The sequence below is a fragment of the Aethalodelphis obliquidens genome, unplaced genomic scaffold, assembly GCF_003676395.1.
Source record: "Aethalodelphis obliquidens isolate GAN/ISIS:26980383/991018 unplaced genomic scaffold, ASM367639v1 scaffold93, whole genome shotgun sequence".
Classification (NCBI taxonomy): domain Eukaryota; kingdom Metazoa; phylum Chordata; class Mammalia; order Artiodactyla; family Delphinidae; genus Aethalodelphis; species Aethalodelphis obliquidens.
Window position 1 is genome coordinate 5,120,504 of NW_020838037.1, and position 21,725 is coordinate 5,142,228.

Here is a 21,725-nt window from a genome sequence, read left to right on the forward strand (position 1 = left end):
AAGATTGGAACAGTATCTTAGTGTGACAGGAAAATAGAAAGTGCTTGGTAAACATCTGATGTTTACCCAGTTAATTAGGATACTCTGATTCCTGAATCAATTGTCTTTTCATGACACCATACTTTTTTTTTTTGAGAAACAGACATGGCTTGTTTATTAGAATGCAGAAAGTATCTGTATCAAGAGCAAGACAACAGATGAAATTGTATTTCTCAGAAAAAGCAACAAATTACAATTTTGCAAACATAACAGGTGATTTCAAAAAAGATAAAATTTTTTTACAAAGAAAATTATCTTTTTATACAAATATTTTGGGCTTTCATTCAAAGGAAGATTATTTCATAAACTCTCAAGAATTTATGGATAAGAAAACCTTCAACTTTGCAAGGACAAAAGTAACTTGGAGGCTGACTTTATATTATTTTGAATTCAATAATGAACAATGACTGTGTTTACCAAACAATTGTAGATCATGATTGCAAAATCAAGTTACCCTAAGAAAAAAAAAGCATATCATGACACACCCCATGGCAAATGTCCTTTTCTGTTTTTAATCAAAGGATGATACAAGTCAACTCACGCCACGTCTCACTATTATTTTCTAAATTCTATGCAAACAGGACAAGGCTTCAACTGAAGAGAGACAAGAATGAAGAGGCTTCTTTTATTTTTGGTCCTTGTAACATTTTCTTCTGCATTTCCCACAGACCGAAAGATGGAATATGAAGAAAATATGCAACTGGCTCAGGTACTGTCTCAATAAATGTTATTAATGACTATCAATAAAACTTTTACTTTATTGATTGTATTGGGACTTAAAAAGACAGCTAGTTCCTACCAAAGAGTCCTGAACTTTCTTGTGAGGAGCTGCTTTTCCTTTCCTTGGCTCTAAGGACATCAAGGAAATTTGAGGGGTGGAGAGTAGGGGTGGGGTGGAGGACAGGAAGGATTTGCTACAACTTTAAGCAATAGTTACCAGTGAAGAGACAGTGAGAGTAGAAAGGGTCAGCCCTGAAAGAATGGAGGTCTCCATAAAAACATTTGAAGACCAACCAGGAGAACCCAACTATATTTTGGAGCCACTTATCCCTGTATGTATGAAAAACACATTGTTTTGGAGATTCCCTGTAAAAATCAGTCCAATTTGCCATATTTGGTGAAATTATTTACATTTGAAAAATGGATAATCACATCTCCTCTAGAATTTGTTTCAAGGAAACACCAAAATGAAAGTAACAGCAACAATATGTAAGACACAAGATAATTTAACACACAGAAGAAGCTTGCTTCTCTTCTGTGGAAGTTCGGAGTCTCATGGGCTGTATGGGTTTAGCCAGTTCTGGTCACACATAGCTCAATGAGTTCTTGAAAACTGAAAACACAGGGTGACTCTTTGCTTTCTTCTTTGTTTTCTTCCTCTCTTCTTTCTTCTCTCACTCCTTCCTTTCCCTTGTTATTTATTTCCTTTTTCCCTCCTACTGCCAAAAAGGATTGCAGAAAATTTTGTTTTCTCCTGAGATGGAGATCTGCTCTCCTGTAGTCTGTGCCTTTTTTTGTCTTTTTGGTCAGGCATATCTCAACCAGTTCTACTCTCTTGAAATAGAAGGGAGCCATCTTGTTCAAAGCAAGAACAGAAGTGTCATAGACAACAAAATTCGTGAAATGCAAGCATTTTTCGGATTGACAGTGACTGGAAAACTGGACTCAAATACTCTTGAGATCATGAAGACACCCAGGTGTGGGGTGCCTGATGTGGGTCAGTATGGCTACACTCTCCCTGGGTGGAAGAAATACAATCTCACATACAGGTAATGCTACTGCCCCTAATCTAAAGGAACATGAAAATAATCTCTAAGGAACAAAAATAATAATAGTTTATTTTACCGAGCACTTCCTGTGTGCACAGCACTTGATAGATTTTATTTATTCCGTCCTCCCAAGAAATTTGTGACATAGGCATCACTGCTATTACCACCTTAAACACAGAGAAACAAAAGCTTATTTACCATAGGCCATTTTACACAGCTCTTCTCAGCAGACTGGCTCTGGCAGATATGCTCTAATCTCTAGCCTCTGCCACCTCTATAAAAGCTCAGGACCAGGATCTGCCTTCTGATTGCAGATGCTTAAAGGTACAAATGAAGTGTGCTCAAGGGAAAATGGGAAGACCCTGGAGCACAACCAGTTCATGTCAGAGGTGTGTGAGTCAGATTGTCAAATCTAAGGTGGACCCCAGACATCTCAAGGACAGGGAGCTGGCTTATTGGCAGAAAGAAGATGAAGTGCACCTGTGACCTGAGATAGAGTCAGTGACTTTGACCACTGCTCTAGAGTCTTCCTGGCTGGCCCTAAAGAGTCCTTCTGATAGTTCTTCCTTCATCTTACTGAGCCTTAGGGATTGAGATAAAAATACGTTTATCAAGATAGGGAATACAAATTAAGGGAGATATTTTCCTGAGTAACAAACTCTTTGTGGCTTTCAAGTGAGACTCTTAATATATGACACATGCATAAGACTGATTTCTACAAGTTGTTTGAGAAAATAAATCTCAATTCTTTTTAGAAGATATTTATAATACAGTCATATACACAGCAAACACATACATGAGATTAATGATCTCCCACTTAAGATGTGATCTTAGGGAAATCATTTAACCTCTTTGAGCCTCATTTGTTAAAGTGTGATAATACTACCTGATGAATAGGGCAAATGAAAGATTGAATTATATAGCATACATAAAAGTACCTTATTTAAATAGTAAAGTAGTGTACAAATGTAGCAATAGCACCGTACCAAAAGTTACTGCCGCATATAATTGATGACATAGAAATTATTTTCTTTCCATAGTATGTGTTTACATGCATGTATAACCACCAATTGATATATTTTTGTTAATTTCTAAGAATCATAAACTACACTCCAGATATGGCACGAGCTGATGTGGATGAGGCTATCCAAAAAGGTTTAGAAGTGTGGAGCAAAGTTACTCCACTAATATTCACCAAGATTTCCAAAGGGATTGCAGACATCATGATTGCCTTTAGGACCCGAGGTAAGGTTTTCAGCAGAGAAAGCTATATGGCTATTTTCATCCCAGGAGCTTTGAAGATGCTGATCCTTTTTCCCCCCATGAATTGTATCTCAGTCCATGGTTGGTGTCCTCGTTATTTTGATGGCCCCTTGGGAGTCCTTGGCCATGCCTTTCCTCCTGGTCTGGGTCTGGGTGGAGACACTCACTTTGATGAGGATGAAAACTGGACCAAGGATGGAGCAGGTGAGCCCAATTTTCTTTATGAACAAAATTTTGTTATTCATACAAATTCCTAAAGGAATAGTTTTGCAACTAGTTGCTTTTTACTTCCCAATTTCCCTACGATTTTTCATATTCCAGATGACGTTGATGAAAGTGTCCAATGTCTGTTCAAACCATTGTGCTTGTCCAGTTCAGAGCCTTATCCACACAACATCTTCATAAAGTTGCTAATCCTGTTATGATCAGAACATTCTTCCTTTACTCAGATGTTCATTCATATACCCACAATGCCTGAAGGGCCACTATGTGCCTGGAACTGTGCAAGGTGTTGTACAGACCACAAAGTTGTACTCGAAAAGTTCCAGCTCTTCAGATGTTCATGATCTTGTGTGATGTATAAAGCCTAGACCCACTCACCACCATACAAGGCAGACTGTGCTGTCTGTTATACCCATGGCAGAAGTCATCTCTGGCTTGAGGACTGAAAGAAGACTCTGGGGAGGTGGTGATTCTAAGTTAGTGATTGAAGGATTCTGTGTGGGTTCATGACCCATAGGAAGTCTGTTTATATGCATGAACCTCTTCTAGCTCTTGCCTGTCTGCCAAGGTATTAGACCCTGGTCTTTATATTTGACTTATTTCTTCAGACTAAGTGGGTTGATTTTATTTCTTTTCATGGGCCTCCCTGGCACTAAAATAAGAGATATTTTATTACTTTTCAAACAAAAAACAAAACTTTACTATAGTAAAAATATGTGCCTCAAATGAAGGAGCAGGTTGAGTAGACTCTCGTGTTCTCCCACTCTTTTTTTCTATCATTGACTACAGTCATCTTGGGTCTGGCATCTGGTTTCCCAGGTCCCAGGAAAGTGGAGGCTGTGTCTCTCTGGTGGATGGTACGCAAGGCCACAATTCAGTCCTGACCAAGTAACTCCAGACAGTCTGTGGGTCAGTTTTACAGTTTCTGCAAAACTGAAAGCCAGTGACTCAAAATGATGCGTGGCCACTCCTTGCTAAGTCTGATCATGTGATGTAATTGTTTTTCCAAGAGCTAGGAAACAAAGAGGGTAAAGAACTCAGTGCTGGCTGAACTTCAGGTACCGGGGAAGTCTGGAATTGGTTGCTGCCACTGCCACGTGAGTTACATCAAAGACAAGAAAATGAAAGGGGTGGGGTGACACCATGACCCAAACAACAGAATAGTTGAATGGACCATGTCTGTATCTCCTGCTGAAACATGTCCCAATATTTCTCTGGATTTGGCCTAAAGGCAGTGTGGATATGTCCAATCAGGCAGTTATAGGAAATATCTTAGTGCTCACCAAAGTCAGAATGACTCCACTTTGTCAGCCAGGATTTACTTTCATATCTAGAGGTAGATATGAAAGTTTCACTGTCATTTTATCCCTATTAATTCCAATACTTAGTAGTAAAATTACTATTACGCATACTGCAACAGGCCCCTAGCCAAAGGGGATGTGTGGGGTCGATTACAAAAAAGTCCAATTTGATCTGGGCCTCAAGTTGGCAAAACTTGCTTGAGCAAAGCAGAGGATAAATATAGCCCTCCACCAAGTTATGGATGGATAGCCAGGCAACAATACTAAAATGGGTTATCTTCTAACTACTTTGCTACATTCCCTCAGCTTTGAAATTTTTGGCCCTGGGGGATGCCCAATCATATAACTCTTACCTCACTGACGTAGAAGGGAAAATGCCTTCCTGTTCTCTAATAAAAACATAAAATCTCAAGCATATGTGACCTCCAATCAGATTTTTTAAATAGAAAATTTGGCAATAATGTATAATATATGATTACCTTCTTTACGTATATGTAAGCTCTCTCTATGGAAAGGGCACAAAAGTCTTAGTGTAACTTCCTTAAAAGCAATAGACAACCGTCATCTGCTAATCCCACTGTTTCCTAAGGGAAGGACAGTCACTGCGTGGTGATGTCAGAGGAATTTGTGCACATAGAGAGGCTTTCCTGAGAATCTCCCAAAGTGAGGTCAGTGTCAAGCCCGTATGTGAATGTAAATGTTCTACACACACATATGTACTAAACAACTGAAACAAACCTCAGAGACCGCTACAGATGCAGTGTTGGGATGGAGAAGAGCAGTGGTCTGTGGCTTGGCAGACCTTACCTGCAGGAAGATGACACATGTTATCTGTAATAAAGGTGAAAACACCTTGCAAAGCACTTGCCTTTAGCAAACATTCAGAAAGTGTTTGACACTGATGATTATGTTGGTGATTATTAGTATTAATGATAATGATGATGATTAGATAGAGTGATTTCTAGGAGAAGGAAAAACTATTCACAAAGGTACTCATGTATTATGTATCAATGTATCCATTTAGTCACATCTCCAAGAAGGCAGCAATGTTGTCTTTTTTTCTCAGTATCATACAGCCTATAATATTGTCAGCACGTGAGAGACACTCTACAAATATTTGATAAATGAAGTCACGCGACAAATCTTTACTCAACATCTACTCTGACTCACGCTCTGCAATAGAAATGGAATATACAATAGTGTACAAGACATAGACCCTGCCCTCCAGGGGTTTACAGTCTAGAGGACACACTCTACCAAATGGCAATTAAAATTAGTATGATCAACCGTGGGATAAAGGGAACTATGGCAATGTAATAGGAGCACATAAGATAAACTCCAATCCATTTACAGAGGTCAGGGAGGAAGTGATGCCAAACCTGAGACCTGAAGGCTCTGCAGGAACTCTGAAGACAAAGTGGAGTAAACAGTTCTAGACAGAATAACCCAACCAACCCAAGTATTAGAATTGTGGTGGAACAGAAGGCTAAAATGGTGAATAGGATTCAGATTAGAATCCTTTATAGAAGGTCTTGAAAGCCACGATAAATGTTTGGACTTCATTCAGATGATCTGAGTTTGAATTACTTTTTTAAAGAGTCACTTGTCCCATCCCCATCCAAAAGCACATGCAGTGATATTGCCAGCAGCAAAAGCCAGAGCAGAAAAGCATGAACGTCCATGAAATAATTTTTTGCCATTCCATCACTGGACAAAGCGCCATAACAAAAGGCTCAGCCTTTTCCTTCATGTCCATAGGCTTAGTTGCAACTCCAAGGACAGTCTTTTATATACTTAGAAACTTACAGACTGTGGGAGAGACAGAGAAATAAAAAGGCAAGTCCAACCATGCATGGTACAACTTCTGGTGTGGTAAAGTACAGAGTACTATGGTCTTGTATAGGAGGCACAGCTAACCATTCGATCATCCACATAAAAACCTGGATATCCAGCAACCATCACTAAGCAGTTTCTCAGTCACCAGGAATAAAAGATGATTAAGACATGGTCCCTGTACCGAAAGGGTACACAGCTTGGTGAAAGAAATAGATAATGCAGTACTTATCTGCAAAGACAGAATTAAGCACTGAGTCTACAGAAGCCGAGAGAGGTGTAATTAAGTCAACCTGGATAGGAGCTGGGGAATAAGAGAAGCCTCATGAGGGAGATGGCTCTAGGGGGATTCCTGAGGAATACATAGGATAGCGGGGAGAAAGGGGGGTGAGAAAGTAATACGCTGGGCAGAAGGGATGGAGATATGGAGACACAGAGATTAGAAAGAACATGGCATAGACGAGAAATGCAAATGATTCAATATGGCTAGCTCATGGAATGTGAAAATAAAATATGAGGCTGGGAAAAAAAGCAGGGACTCGTTCATGGAAGGCCATGTTTAGGTATTTGGACTTGATCCTACAGCCAATGGAGAACCTCTGAATAATATAGGTAGGAGAAATATGATCACATTCAGCAGCCTAAAAACAACCAAAGACTGGCGGCTTCTCTCTCTCTCTCTCTCTCTCTTTTTTTTACTACTATCCATTTCTGAGACACCTGTTTCCTGCCATCTGTTAACTCTGGGTTATATTTCTCCATGATGTGACTAATACCAATTATCAGTCTTGAAATATTTCCCAGATAAATGATGGTGAATATGTTATAAGAATTATCTGCTGTTTGGCAAGCCTTTTCTTCATTCCCCTCAGTTACTTCCTAATTTCAGATGCAATCATTCTCCTTCTGAATGACTAATGTACTCATGTTTTCCCTGTTTTTGTTAAGGATTCAGCTTGTTTCTTGTGGCTGCTCATGAATTTGGTCATTCACTGGGGCTCTCTCACACCAATGATCAAACAGCTTTGATGTTCCCAAATTATGTCTCCCTGGATCCTAGCAAATACCCACTTTCTCAGGATGATATCAATGGAATACAATCCATCTATGGTGAGCAACGAATCTGAATATATGTGAACTGAATTGACAGCCTTACAGGAAGGAAGTTGAGAAAAATCACTTCTTGAAATATTATCATGAAGAAAATATTCTCTTGGGTAAGATCCTTCTGTAGGTATTTCTACATGCCTTCTTAATTCACTAAGGTATTTCTTTTCTCATCAAAGGAAGTCCACCTAAGACACCTGCTAAGCCAAAGGGACCCACTGTACCCCATGCCTGTGACCCCGATTTGACTTTTGATGCTATCACCACTTTCCGCAGAGAAGTAATGTTCTTTAAAGGCAGGTAAACCCATTCCCTTAAACACCTCAACTTCCTATGAAGATTTTTCTTTTCAAGAGATTTGGGGATAAGAGAGCTGTAGGGGTAGTGAGAATATGTGCCTTTACTTTTCGTTTTATAACTGCCCATATTGTTTGAATGTTTTATTCTGTGCACATATCTCTTACTTGTTTGATAAATTAATTTTTAAATGTTTTTAAGCAAATTTTTAAATTGCCATTGAAACAGAGTCTACTTTCAGTGACTTCTTAGCTAAAGTAACACACCACTCCTGGTGGTGTGTTGGAGGTGGCTTATACCATTTCAGGATCCAATTGTTAAATTTTCAAGAATTTTGTAAACTGGTTCACATCACTTTGGTAGCTTGAAACTGGCCATGGTTGGAGTATTTACACCCTGGAAATCATCAAATGATAAAAATTAGGTTTTTTTCCTACCTGGAGAGCCAATTGTTAAATACACATCAACAGACCTTTCCCTGAAGCTGAATCAACAATGTTAGCTGTGGTAGGAAATCTCTTCTCTCACTATATATAATTTACTGCACTTAACTTGCAACATGGTGTGTCAATTATGTATACCATGACCATATTTTCAGAACAGAGTATCAAGACATACACCAACTGACAAGGATATAGGGGCAAAAGAAAAGAATATCTGAAATCAGACTCCTGCCACCCACAACTGTGTAGCACTGTAATTACATGCTGTCACTACCATGCTCTTAATAGTCGAGGCTGAGAGACCACTTGTCAGGGATGGGTAGACAGCATGGGAAGGAAAATGGACTATACGGACTTTTCAAGTCCTCCTCATAGGCTCAGAACTTTACAGCCAGAAGGGAAATCTGAGGAAATATTTAGCTATGCAAAAATAATAACATTTCTTTATTCTAGCAAACATCAGCACCAAAAAATTCTTCTTAGATGGCTTGGTATTGGTTTAGAATGTTGGGAATTGCTGCTTTGGCAAAAATGAGGTGATTGAGCACACTGAGAACTATTTATGAGATTTCCATGGGTATTTTGCTACCCTAAGTTCCCAAAAGAGTGGGCACAAAGTCATGTCCTGACCTTGGTAGTCCAAAGGGTAGAATTGAACTCATAACCATCTAAATTTGCTGTGGAAATTTGTATTAATGCCATAAATTGTTTGAGGAAAATATCAACCAATTAGATAAGGGACAAGTGTCAGTTTGCAGCATTTTCATTGAAATAGATATATATACACTGTGTATAAAGTATGGTTTTCTGTCTAACACAGGCATCTATGGAGGATCTACTATGATATCACTGATGTTGAATTTGAATTGATCTCTTCATTCTGGCCATCTCTGCCAGCTGATATTCAAGCTGCATATGAGAACCCCAAAGACAAGATTCTGGTTTTTAAAGGTAATTTTACACATCATTATTCCTCTTCTCCCTCTGGATGCCTGAACTGTTCAGTGGGTATTTTAGTGCAAGGAATATAATCTTCATGAATGAGCAAAATAGACAGGGCTTCTGCCCTGACCTGAGGTTCCTATTGTAAAGAATAACTATCCAAGGATTCTCAGTGGTTGTGAAGATAAACACCATCCCAACAGCACAGAAGAAAAGAAAACTGTATAACAAAAACTAAAAAGTGTTTTTTTCTGAAAAATAAAGGTAACCCATTTCTCTTCTGTGTTCCCTTTTTACTAGGGTTGTTAGATGTGGCAAATAAAAATAAAAGATGCTTTGAATTTTGGACAAACAACAAAATAATTTTTTAGTATAAGTATGTCCTTTGCAATATTTTGGATACACTTATACCAAAAATTAGTCATTGTTTATTTGAAATTCAGATTCAATTGGTATCTAATATTCAAATTAGCAACCCTACTTTTTACATGGATTTCACCAGATTACTTGCCTTTGAGAACACTTGGGTGCTGAAATTTAGGAGAACATGTCCAAATATACTTGACTGTTTTGTCAGAGTTGGAAAGAATTAATACAATGAATTCAATTGACATGGGTATGCACACTACTAACTATAGGTATATATTACTTGTGTAATGTTAATGACATAAGCAGCTAAAGAAAGCAGTAAGAATAAATGGAGACATAAGATTACTAAATCTCTAAGCATTGAACCTGAAAGGAACTAAGAATCTAATTATTTTCAAACTTCTTAAGACAGCTATTTCTCCCTTTAGGAAATAAATCAGAAGATAATCACTTTCTCTCTTCCTAGATGAAAACTTCTGGATGATCAGAGGATATGCTGTCTTGCCAGATTATCCCAAATCCATCCATATACTTGGCTTTCCAAGACGTGTGAAGAAAATTGATGCAGCTGTCTGTGATCGAAACACAAGAAAAACCTACTTCTTTGTGGGCATTTGGTGCTGGAGGCAAGTCTACAGACAATTGACCCTTTGTTTTACTCTGGAAAAAAATATCCAGATAGCTTCCCTTTAACATGGGCAAAAATAAAATTAACCTACAGTGTTCCTAAAGTGTTATCTTGAAGGCAATCTCAGGTGGATGGCATTCGCCAAACAAAAGAATGTTTCAATCAGTTCAAAGATCTTTCTCCAAGTTAAAAAAATAAAGATAAACTCATAAAGCTGGTGATGCCAACCAAACCACCAATGACAAACATATCTAGTCAAAATCTTTGAAACTCCAGGATGAGCTCTTATTTTGATTTAACAGTTACAGAGAATAGCATCAATCCGGCAAATTATGTGGCTTTTTCCCCTCATAATTCCTTGCTTTCAAGACATTATAAGTGATTTAACCAAACATAATCTTTGCCATTTTTATTTTATTATTCATCCAACTCGTTTTCTTCCAGTAGGACTACTTTTTTTTTCTACATCTTTGCTTGACTCCAAGGAGGCAGTAAAAAATTAAGCCCTCCCCCTCCAAAACTAAGATCCCCTGAAAACTTTTCAAATCCATGTCTCCAGGTATGACGAAGTTACCCAAACCATGGACAAAGGGTATCCACACAGGGTGATAAAATACTTTCCAGGAATTGGTCTCCAAGTGGATGCTGCTTTCCAACATAAAGGTAAGTGCCTGACTATAAGGATACTTGGAAGACTTTGCTGACTGTGAAATAAGACAGCATGAAATCTTAAATGTTTCAATTTTAATGTCATTTTATTACTCTAGAGTACATGTAAATAATAATAAACTTTAATCTGAGGGCCTTATCAAAAACTGAATAGTAAGTTCTGAATTATATTCTCTGTCATACTATTTCAAAACTGCAAAAAGTACCAAAATTAACTATCACTGATCCAAGATACCTTATAAAGATACCCCCGAAGAGGTTTAAGTGTGAAAAATGACTAAGCACGTGAAGTGAACAGTGATTCTCAATCTTAATGTACATAGTTTAATATACACAGCTTGGGGTTATGAAACTACAAGTTCCTTAGAGTTTCTGAGGCAGTAGGATTGTGGGTAAGATCCAGGAATCTATAGTCTTAAAAGAACCTCAAGCAATTTAATGCATCAGTTCAGCTACTATATCTTCAGAGACAACAAACCAGACCATGCAGTAAGCAGGAGTCTAAACATGTTTTTGAGTAACACCATCTGTTATTCTTGTGAAATCTAACATGGAACCTCAAAAACTAAAACAGATTAACCAGAGCAACACTAGGAAAATGAGGATGTAGGGACCAAGGCCATACTCACATTTCTCCCCCTCTCTGAAACACTTTTTTGAAACCTAGTTTGAGAACCTCTGGCATAAACCACAGTCTGACTAGAAAGGTAGTAAGCCCTTGAAACTCATGTTTCATACCTTGGCTTTTTTTTCAGGGAAATAAAAATAATATTTCTCATGTGACTGAGCAGAGTAAAATGTATCTATATATGTATCTATATAGTTACACATTTCTTTTCTCTCCATATAATGTTCAGTTATTTTATTCTATATTCATAAAATTTTAAAGTGTGGAATCATTGTATAGTGGTGCAAAGTAACTAATCATGATTCTCTCTCTCTAGGATTCTTCTATTTCTTCCGTAGATCAAAGCAATTTGAATATGACCCTAAGGCAAAGAACGTTACCCGAATAATGAAAACCAATACTTGGTTTCAATGCAGAGAACAATTACATTCATCATCTGATTTTACTATCAGCGAGGAAAATGTACATTCAGGGGGAGTGGAGATGTTTTATCATAAGAATTTAAACTTGCTTATTTTCAGTATTGTTCATGTGCTGAAAAACTACAGTTATCAATAAATTCATAGACCTAAAATAAACCTCAAGGGGTCTTTTAATCTGAACTCTGCTTCAAAGGAGAATAGAACTATTCTTTAACATCAAGTTGCCAGTCCTAGTTCTAAATATCTATCTAGTTAAGAGTCAAACAGCTTTTTGAGCTTCCTGATTCTTTTTACAGGAAGTTATGTGTAAACAAAACTCTCACTGGACTTTAAACGTATTTTGTGCTTTGTAGACTTGAAGAAGTAAGACGTTTGTTATAATAACAAAATACTGAAGACATTTATTAAACCAATCTTTAGCATTCTATTTTGTCTGGACCTTTGGAGCTGGGGAAGCTTGATAAACTGCATCCCTTATCCCTACCCATGTTCTGAACCCACTGAGAAATAACATACAGTTGGGAGAGTAAAATACCACCTTTATTACTGAAAGGCTTATATTGGAGAATATATCTGTGGACAAGAAAGCTTCCTAATATCAAATTCTAGAGTGAGCTATACTTACAAGTCATGGGAAGAACTGGAAAGCACCATGCCTCCCCAAGAAAAAGTGAGCTGCCTACAGACTACATGGAGCCCAAAGAGAAAGAAACAAGGATGGAGCTTCATGTGCCTAGTTTCTGCTCCCAAATTCACCATTCAAATAAGTTATTCCACCTACCAAAGAGAGGAGTGAGAGCCTAGAGAGATGCAGGAAGTGTTACACTAAAGATGATCCCCCAAGAATTAAGAAACTAGCAGGAGTAGGAAAGTAGTGTTCCTTCGAACCCTCCCAATCCCACCCCAAGCATAGACCAATACAATGAACCATTCCTTAGAAAGTTTAAAAGCAAGTTGTGTGCACACTGATCTCATATAAAAGAAATGTAGAGATTTCTTGTGTTTCCTGTGTATATGGGTCAACTGGGCTTAAATCTATTGGTAGAAATTTCCTGTCATCTTTATATGTATCTGTTGTATGTTTAGAAACCCAACCATGTACCTGTTGGTTAAGTTTTACCTTTACACCCTCAAAGCTAAATGCTTAGCAAAGCTCTACATTAATTTTCTGACCCAAAAGATGGGAGGTTGTCAGTTGAACTTGATTCTGATTAGGTGATGGATTGAGTAGTGTCAACTGATAGAAAATAAGCACAGAATATCTCAGGAATTCCTACAGCTAGTCCTCCAAATCACACATTTTTTTCCTTGGGTTAAGTATTACCAGATTCCTAAAAGAAAGGGATATAAGAGGAGTTTTAAGATGGAGGAAGAGTAAGAAGTGGACATCACCTTCCTCCCCACAAATACATCAGAAATACATCTATATGTGGAACAATTCCTAAAGAACACCTACTGAATCCTGGCAGAAGAATTCAGACCTCCCAAAAGGCAAGAAACTCCTCACGTATCTGGGTAGGGTAAAAGAAAAAAGAAAAAACAGAGACAAAAGACTAGGGATGGGAGTGGCATCAGTGGGAGGGAGCTGTGAAAGAGGAAAGTTTCCACACACTAGGAAACCCCTTCATTGTTGGAGATGGAGTGAGGGGAAGCTTCAGAGCCACAGAGGAGAGTGCAGCAACAGGGCTGCAGAGGGCAAAGCAGTGAGATTCCTGCACAGAGGATCGCTGCTGACCAGCGTTCACCAGCTCCAGAGGCTTGTCTGCTCACGCACCAGGGCAGGTGGGGGCTGGGAGCTGAGGATCCAGTTTCGGAGGTCAGATCCCAGGGAGAGAATTGGGGTTGGCTGTGTGAACACAGCTTGAAAGGGGCTAGTGCGCCACAGCTAGCCAGGAGGGAGTCCAGGAAAAAGTCTGGAACTGCCTGAGAGGCAAGACTTTTTCTTGCCTCTTTGTTTCACGGTGTGCAAGGAGAGGGTATTAAAAGTGTCATCTAAACGAGCTCCAGAGATGGGTGTGAGCCGCGGCTATCAGCGCAGACCCCAGAGACGGGCATGAGATGCTAAGGCTGCTGCTGCACCACCAAGAAGCATGTGAGCAAGCACAGATCACTATCCACACGTCCCCTCCTGGGAGCCTAGGCAGCCCGCCACATCCAGGGTCTCATAATCCAGGTACAACTTCCCCTGGAGAACAAACAGCACACCTCAGGCTGTTGCAACTTCACACTGGCCTCTGCCACTGCAGGCTCACCCCACATTACGTACCCCTCCATCCCCCCAGCTTGAGTGAGCCAGAGCACCCTAATCAACTGCTACTATAACCCCATCCTGTCTGAGTGGGAATAGATGTCCTCAGGCGACCTACATGCAGAGGTGAGGCCAAATCCAAAGCTGAACACCAGGAGCTGTGTGAACAAAGAAGAGAAAGGGAAATTTCTCCCAGCAGCCTCAGGAGTAGTGGATTAAATCTCCACAATCAACTTGATGTACCCTGCATCTGTGGAATACCTGAATCAACAATGAATCATCCCAAAATGAGGCAGTGGACTTTGGGAGCAACGATATATATATATATATATATATATATATATATATATGTTTTCCTTTTTTTCTATCAGTGAGTGTGTATGTGTATGCTTCTGTGTGTGCTTTGTCTGTATAGCTTAGCTTTTACCATCTGTCCTAGCGTTCTGTCTGTTCGTTTTTTTGTTTTGTATTTATTTTTGTTATTGTTGTTGTTTGTTTGTTTCATTATAGTTTTTAGTGCTTGTTATCATTAGTGGATTTGGTTTTTGGATTGGTTGCTCTCTTCTTTCTTTCTTTTTTTATTACTTTTAATTTTTTTCAATTTTTAAGAATTATATTTTATTTTTTATTTTAATAACTTCATTTTATTTTATTTTTTCTCTCTTTCTTTCTTTCTTTCTCCCTTTCATTCTGAGCCAGGTGGATGACAGGGTCATGGTACTCCAGCCAGGTGTCAGGCCTGTGCCTCTGAGGTGGAGAGCTGAGTTCAGGACATTGGTTCACCAGAGACCTCCCAGCTCCAAGTAATATCAAATGGCCAAAATCTCCCAGAGATCTCCATCTCAACGTTAAGACCCAGCTCCACTCAAAGACCAGCAAGCTACATTGCTGGACACCCTATGCCAAACAACAAGCAAGACAGGAACACAACCCCACCCACAAGCAGAAAGGCTGCCTAAAGTAAGGTCACAGACAACCCAAAACACACTACCAGATGCAGACCTGCCCACCAGAAAGACAAGATCCAGCCTCATCCAGCAGAACACCAGCACTATTCCCCTCAACCAGGAAGCCTACACAACCCACTGAAACAACCTTAGGCACTGGGGGCAGACACCAAAAACAACGGGAACTACAAACCTGCAGCCTGAAAAAAGGAGACACCAAACACAGTAAGTTAAGCAAAATGAGAAGACAGAGAAACACACAGCAGATGAAGGAGCAAGGTAAAAACCCACCAGACCAAACAAATGAAGATGAAATAGGCTGTCTACCTGAAAAAGAATTCAGAGCAATAATGGTACAGATTATACAAAATCTAGGAAATAGAATGGAGAAAATACAAGAAACATTTAACAAGGACCTAGAAGAACTAAAGAGAGAAAAAAAAAAAAGAGGAACAACACAATAAATGAAATTAAAAATTCTCTAGAAGAAATCAGTAGCAGAATAACTGAGACAGAAGAATGGATAAGTGACCTGGAAGATAAAATAGTGGAAATCACTACTGCAGAGAAGAATAAAGAAAAAGAATGAAAAGAATTGAGGACAGTCTCAGAGACCTCTGGGACAACATTAAATGCACCAACATTCGAATTATAGGGGTCCCAGAAGAAGATGAGAGAAAGAAGGGACTGAGAAAATATTTGAAGAGATTATAGTTTAAAATTTCCCTAACATGGGAAAGGAAATAGTCAATCAAGTCCAAGTGCAGAGTCCCACACAGGATAAATCCAAGGAGAAACACACCAGGACACATATTAATCAAACAATCAAAAATAAAATACAAAGAAAAAAAATTAAAAGCAGCAAGGGAAAAACAGAAAATAACATACAAGGGAATCCCCATAAGGTTAACAGCTGATCTTTCAGCAGAAACTCTGCAAGCCAGAAGGGAATGGCAGGACATATTTAAAGTGATGAAAGAGAAAAACCTACAACCAAGACTACTCTACCCAGCAAGGATCTCATTCAGATTTGACGGAGAAACTAAAACCTTTACAAACAAGCAAAAGCTAAGAGAATTCAGCACCACCAAACCAGCTTTACAAAAAATGCTAAAGGAATTTCTCTAGGCAGGAAACACAGAGAAGGAAAAGACCTACAATAACAAACCCAAAACAATTACAAAGATGGTAATAGGAACATACATATAGAAACTTACCTTAAATGTAAATGGATTAGATGCTCCAACCAAAAGATAAAGATTGGCTGAATGGATACAAAAACAAGACCTGTATATATGCTGTCTACAAAAGACCCACTTCAGACCCAGGGACACATACAGACTGAAATTGAGGGGATGGAAAAAGATATTGCATGCAAATGGAAATCAAAATAAAGCTGGAACAGCAACTCTCATATCAGACAAAATAGACTTTAAAACAAAGTCTATTACAGAGAAAAAGAAGGACACTACATAATGATCAAGGGATCGATCCAAGAAGAAGATATAACAATTGTAAATATTTATGCATCCAGTATAGGGGCAACTCAATACATAAGGTAAATGCTAACAGCCTTCAAAGGGGAAATTGACAGTAATAAATAGTAGAGGATTTCAACACTCAGTTTTCACCAATGGACACATCAACCAAAATGAAATAAACAAGGAAACACAAGCTTTAAATGATACATTAAACAAGATAGACTTAATTGATATTTATAGAATATTCCATCCAAAAATAAAAGAATACACTTTCTTCTCAAGTGCTCATGGAACATCCTCCAGGATAAATCATAACTTGGGTCACAAATCAAGCCTTGGTAAATTTCAGAAAATTGAAATCATATCAAGTATCTTTTCTGACCACAACGCTATGAGGTTAGATATACATTACAGGAAAAAATCTGTAAAAAAATACAAACAAATGGAGGTTAAACAGTACACTACTTAATAACCAAGAGATCATTGAAGAAATCAAAGAGGAAATCAAAAAATACCTAGAAACAAATGACAGTGAAAACACAACCCAAAAACCTATGGGATGCAGCAAAAGCAGTTCTAAGAGGGAAGTTTATAGCAATACAATCCTACCTTAAGATACAAGAAACATCTCAAATGAACAACCTAACTTTACAACTAAAGCAATTAGAGAAAGAAGAACAAAAATACCCCAAAGTTAGCAGAAGGAAAGAAATCATAAATATCAGTCAGAAATAAATGAAAAAGAAATGAAGGAAACGTTAACAAAGATCAATAAAACTAAAAGTTGGTTCTTTGAGAAGATAAAAAAATTGATAAACCAGACTCATCTAGAAAAAAAGGGAGAAGACTCAAATCAATAGAATTAGAAATGAGAAAGGAGGAGTAACAATTGACACTGCAGAAATACAAAGGATCATGAGAGATTACTACAAGCAACTCTATGCCAATAAAATGGACAACCTGGAAGAAATGGACAAATTCTTAGAAAAGCACAACCGTCTGAGACTGAACCAGGAAGAAATAGAACATATGAACAGACAAATCACAGACACTGAAATTGAGACTGTGATTAAAAATCTTCCAACAAACAAAAGCCCAGGACCAGATGCCTTCATAGGTGAATCCTATCAAACATTTAGAGAAGAGCTGACACCTATCCTTCTCTAACTCTTCTAAGTAGCAGAGGAGCAGCACTCCCAAGCTCATTCTATGAGGCCACCATCACCCTGATACCAAAATTAGACAAAGATGTCACAAGGAAAGAAAACTACAGGCCAATATCACTGATGAACATAGATGCAAAAATTCTCAACAAAATACTTGCAAACAGAATCCAAGAGCACATTAAAAGGATCATACACCATGATCAAGTGGGGTTTAGCCCAGGAATGCAAGGATTCTTCAATATATGCAAATCAATCAATGTGACACACCATATTAACAACTGAAGAATAAAAACCATATGATCATCTCAATAGATGTAGAAAAAACTTTTTAACAAAATTCAACACCCAATTATGATAAAACCCTCCAGTAAGTAGGCATAGAGGTAACTGACCTCAACATAATAAAGGCCGTATATGACAAACCCACAGCCAACATCCTCCTCAATTGTGAAAAGCTGAAACCATTTCCACTAAGATCAGGAACAAGACAAGGTTGCCCACTCTCACCACTATTATTCAACATAGTTTTGGAAGTTTTAGCCACAGCAATCAGAGAAGAAAAAGAAATAAAAGGAACACAAATTGGAAATGAAGACATAAAACTGTCACTGTTTGCAGATGACATGATAATATACATAGAGAATCCTACAGATGTTACCAGTAAACTACTAGAGCTAATCAATGAATTTGGTAAAGTAGCTGGATACAAAATTAATGCACAGTAATCTCTGGCATTCCTATACACTAAGGATGAAAAATCGGAAAGTGAAATGAAGGAAACACTCCCATTTACCATTGCAACAAAAAGAATAAAATACCTAGGAGTAAACCTACCTAAGGGGAAAAAAGACCTTTATGCAGAAAACTATAAGACACTGATGAAAGAAAACAGATGGAGAGATATATCATGTTCGTTGATTGGAAGAATCAATATTGTGAAAATGATTATACTACCAAAAGCAATCTACAGATTCAATGCAATCCCTATCAAACTACCAATGGCATTTTTCACAGAACTAGAACAAAAAACCTCACAATTTGCATGGAAACACAAAAGAACCCGAATAGCAAAAGCAATCTTGAGAAAGATAAACAGAGCTGGAGGAATTAGGCTCCCTGACTTTAGACTATACTACAAAGCTACAGTAATCAAGACAGTATGGTACTGGCACAAAAACAGAAATATAGATCAATGGAACAGGATAGACAGCCCAGAGATAAACCCATGTACATATGGTCACCTTATTTTTGATAAAGGAGGCCAGAAAATACAACAGAGAAAAGACAGCCTCTTCAATAACTGGTGTTGGGAAACCTGGACAGCTACATGTAAAAGAATGAAATTAGAACACTCCCTAACACCATACACAAAAATAAACTGAAAATGGATTAAAGACCTAAACATAAGGCCAGACACTGTCTAACTCTTAGAGGAAAACATAGGCAGAAAGCTCTATGACATAAATCACAGCAAGATCCTTTTTGACCCACCTCCTAGACAAATGGAAATAAGAACAAAAACAGACAAATGGGACCTAATGAAACTTAAAAGGTTTTGCACAGCAAAGGAAACCATAAATAAGATGAAAAGACAACCCTTAGAATGGGAGAAAATATTTTCAAGTGAAGCAACTGACAAAGGATTAAACTCCAAAATATACAAGCAGCTCATACAGCTCAATATCAGAAAAACAAAAAACCCAATCCAAAAATGGGCAGAAGACCTAAATAGACATTTCTCCAAAGAAGATATACAGATTGCCAACGAACACATGAAAGGATGCTCAACATCATTAATCATTAGAGAAATGCAAATCAAAACTACAATGTGATATCACCTCATACTGGTCAGAACGGCCATCATCAAAAAATCTTCAAACAATAAAGGCTGAAGAGGGTGTGAAGAAAAAGGAACCCTCTTACACTGTTTCTGGGAATTTAAATTGATACAGCCACTATGGAGAACAGTATGGAGGTTCCTTAAAAAACTAAAAATAGAACTACCATTCAACCCAGCAATCCCATTACTGGGCATATACCCTGAGAAGACCATAATTCAAAAAAGACATGTAGCACAATGTTCATTGCAGCACTATTTACAATAGCTAGGACATGGAAGCAACCTAAGTGTCCATCGACAGATGAATGGATAAAGAAGATGTGGCACATGTATACAATGGAATATTACTCGGCCATAAAAAGAAATGAAATTGAACTAGTTGTTGTGAGGTGGATGGACCTAGAGTCTGTCATACAGAGTGAAGTAAGTCAGAAAGAGAAAAACAAATACCATATGCTAACACATATATATGGAATCTAAAGAAAAAAAAATGGTTCTGAAGAACTTAGGCGCAAGACAGCAATAAAGACACAGATTTAGAGAATGGACTTGAGGACGCAGGGAAGGGGAAGCGTAAGCTGGGATGACGTGAGAGCATGGCATGGACATATATACACTACCAAATGTAAAACTGATAGCTTAAAAAAAAAAAAAAAACTGATAGCTAGTGGGAAGCAGCCTCATAGCACAGGGAGATCAGCTCGGTGCTTTGTGACCACCTAGAAGGGTGGGATAGGGAGGGTGGGAGGGAGGGAGACACGAGAGGGAAGAGATATGGGGATATATGTATATGTATAGCTGATTCAATTTGTTATAAAGCAGAAACTAACACACCATTGTAAAGCAGTTATACTCCAATAAAGATGTTAAAAAAAAAAAAGTGAATACCATAATAAAGTGAGTCACATGAAAAACAGAAAAAGAAAGGGATATAGAAAAGAGTGATTTCATCTTTGAAGCAGAAAGTAAATTTTAAGAAGTGCAGCTTAATACATAGCATGTAGGAGATAGTAGGTGCATCTTTCAAAAAAAATACTGCTGGAATAATCAAATATACAAACATGTTAAAAAAAAGGAAATTTCAATTCTTAACTCACACTGTTCACAAAAACTAACTAAAAATGGGTCATAGACCTCTAAATAGAAGAATTAAAACTATAAAACTTCTAGAAGAAAATATTTTTTTAAATGTTGTGATCTTGGATCAAGCAAAGATTTTTAGATAGGACATGAAAAGTGTGAACCATAAAAGAAAAAATTGATGAATTAAACTTCATCAACATTTAAAAGCCTTGCTTTTCAGGGCTTTCCTGGTGGTGCAGTGGTTGAGAGTCCGCCTGCCGATGCAGGGGACACGGGTTCGTGCCCCAGTCCGGGCATATCCCACATGCCGTGGAGTGGCTCCACCCGTGAGCCATGGCCGCTGAGCCTGCGCGACTGGAGCCTGTGCTCCGCAACGGGAGAAGCCACAACAGTGAGAGGCCCGCGTACCACACACACACACACAAAAACCTTGCTTTTCAAAAAAGAAGGAAAAGCCACACTTTGGGAGTAAATATTTTCAAAAAATATAAATGTGATAAAGTACTTCTATCCTGAATATATAAAGAATGCTTCTAACTTGAAAATAAGAAGACAAACAGCTCAGTTTTTTAAATGGCTAAAATATTTGCTATATGAGTGGCAAACAAACAGATGAAACGATATTCAACATCTTAACCATTAGGAAAATTCTAATTAAAACCACAATGGGATACTACTACATACCCACCAGAATGTTTAAAATTTAAAAGACTGAAAATACCAAATGTTGACAAGATGTAGTAGAGTAACTGGAACTCTCTTAGAGCATTGGTGAGAATGAAAAATGATGCAGGCATTTGGGAAAATAGTCTGGCTGTTTCTTATGAAATTAAACATATACATGTCATGTGACCCAATGACCTCACTCCTAAACGTTTATCCAAGAAAAATGAAAACATAGTCACATAACTGGTTGCACATAAATGTTCATGATAGCTTTATTTATGATATATAAAACCTGGAAACAACCCAAATGTCTATGAATTAGTGAATGGATAAACTGTGGTACATCCCATGGACAACTACTC

General features: G+C 38.0%; 1 protein-coding gene across 2 annotated transcripts; it reads left to right on the plus strand.

Moving 5' to 3' along the window:
* The first annotated feature begins 623 nt into the window (after positions 1 to 623).
* On the plus strand, positions 624 to 12,341 carry MMP27 (matrix metallopeptidase 27). 2 transcript variants are annotated; one of them, XM_027095695.1, is made up of 10 exons: positions 624 to 748; positions 1,570 to 1,808; positions 2,905 to 3,053; positions 3,147 to 3,275; positions 7,376 to 7,537; positions 7,714 to 7,834; positions 9,095 to 9,225; positions 10,052 to 10,211; positions 10,773 to 10,876; positions 11,827 to 12,148. In XM_027095695.1, the coding sequence occupies exons 1-10, from the start codon at positions 650 to 652 to the stop codon at positions 12,066 to 12,068; spliced, it is 1,536 nt and encodes a 511-aa protein (XP_026951496.1). In that variant the 5' UTR covers positions 624 to 649; the 3' UTR covers positions 12,069 to 12,148. The 2 variants fall into 2 exon arrangements, with proteins under 2 accessions (XP_026951496.1, XP_026951497.1); XM_027095696.1 differs by having other exon boundaries at positions 704 to 748; positions 1,490 to 1,808; positions 11,827 to 12,341.
* Positions 12,342 to 21,725: the final 9,384 nt, after the last annotated feature.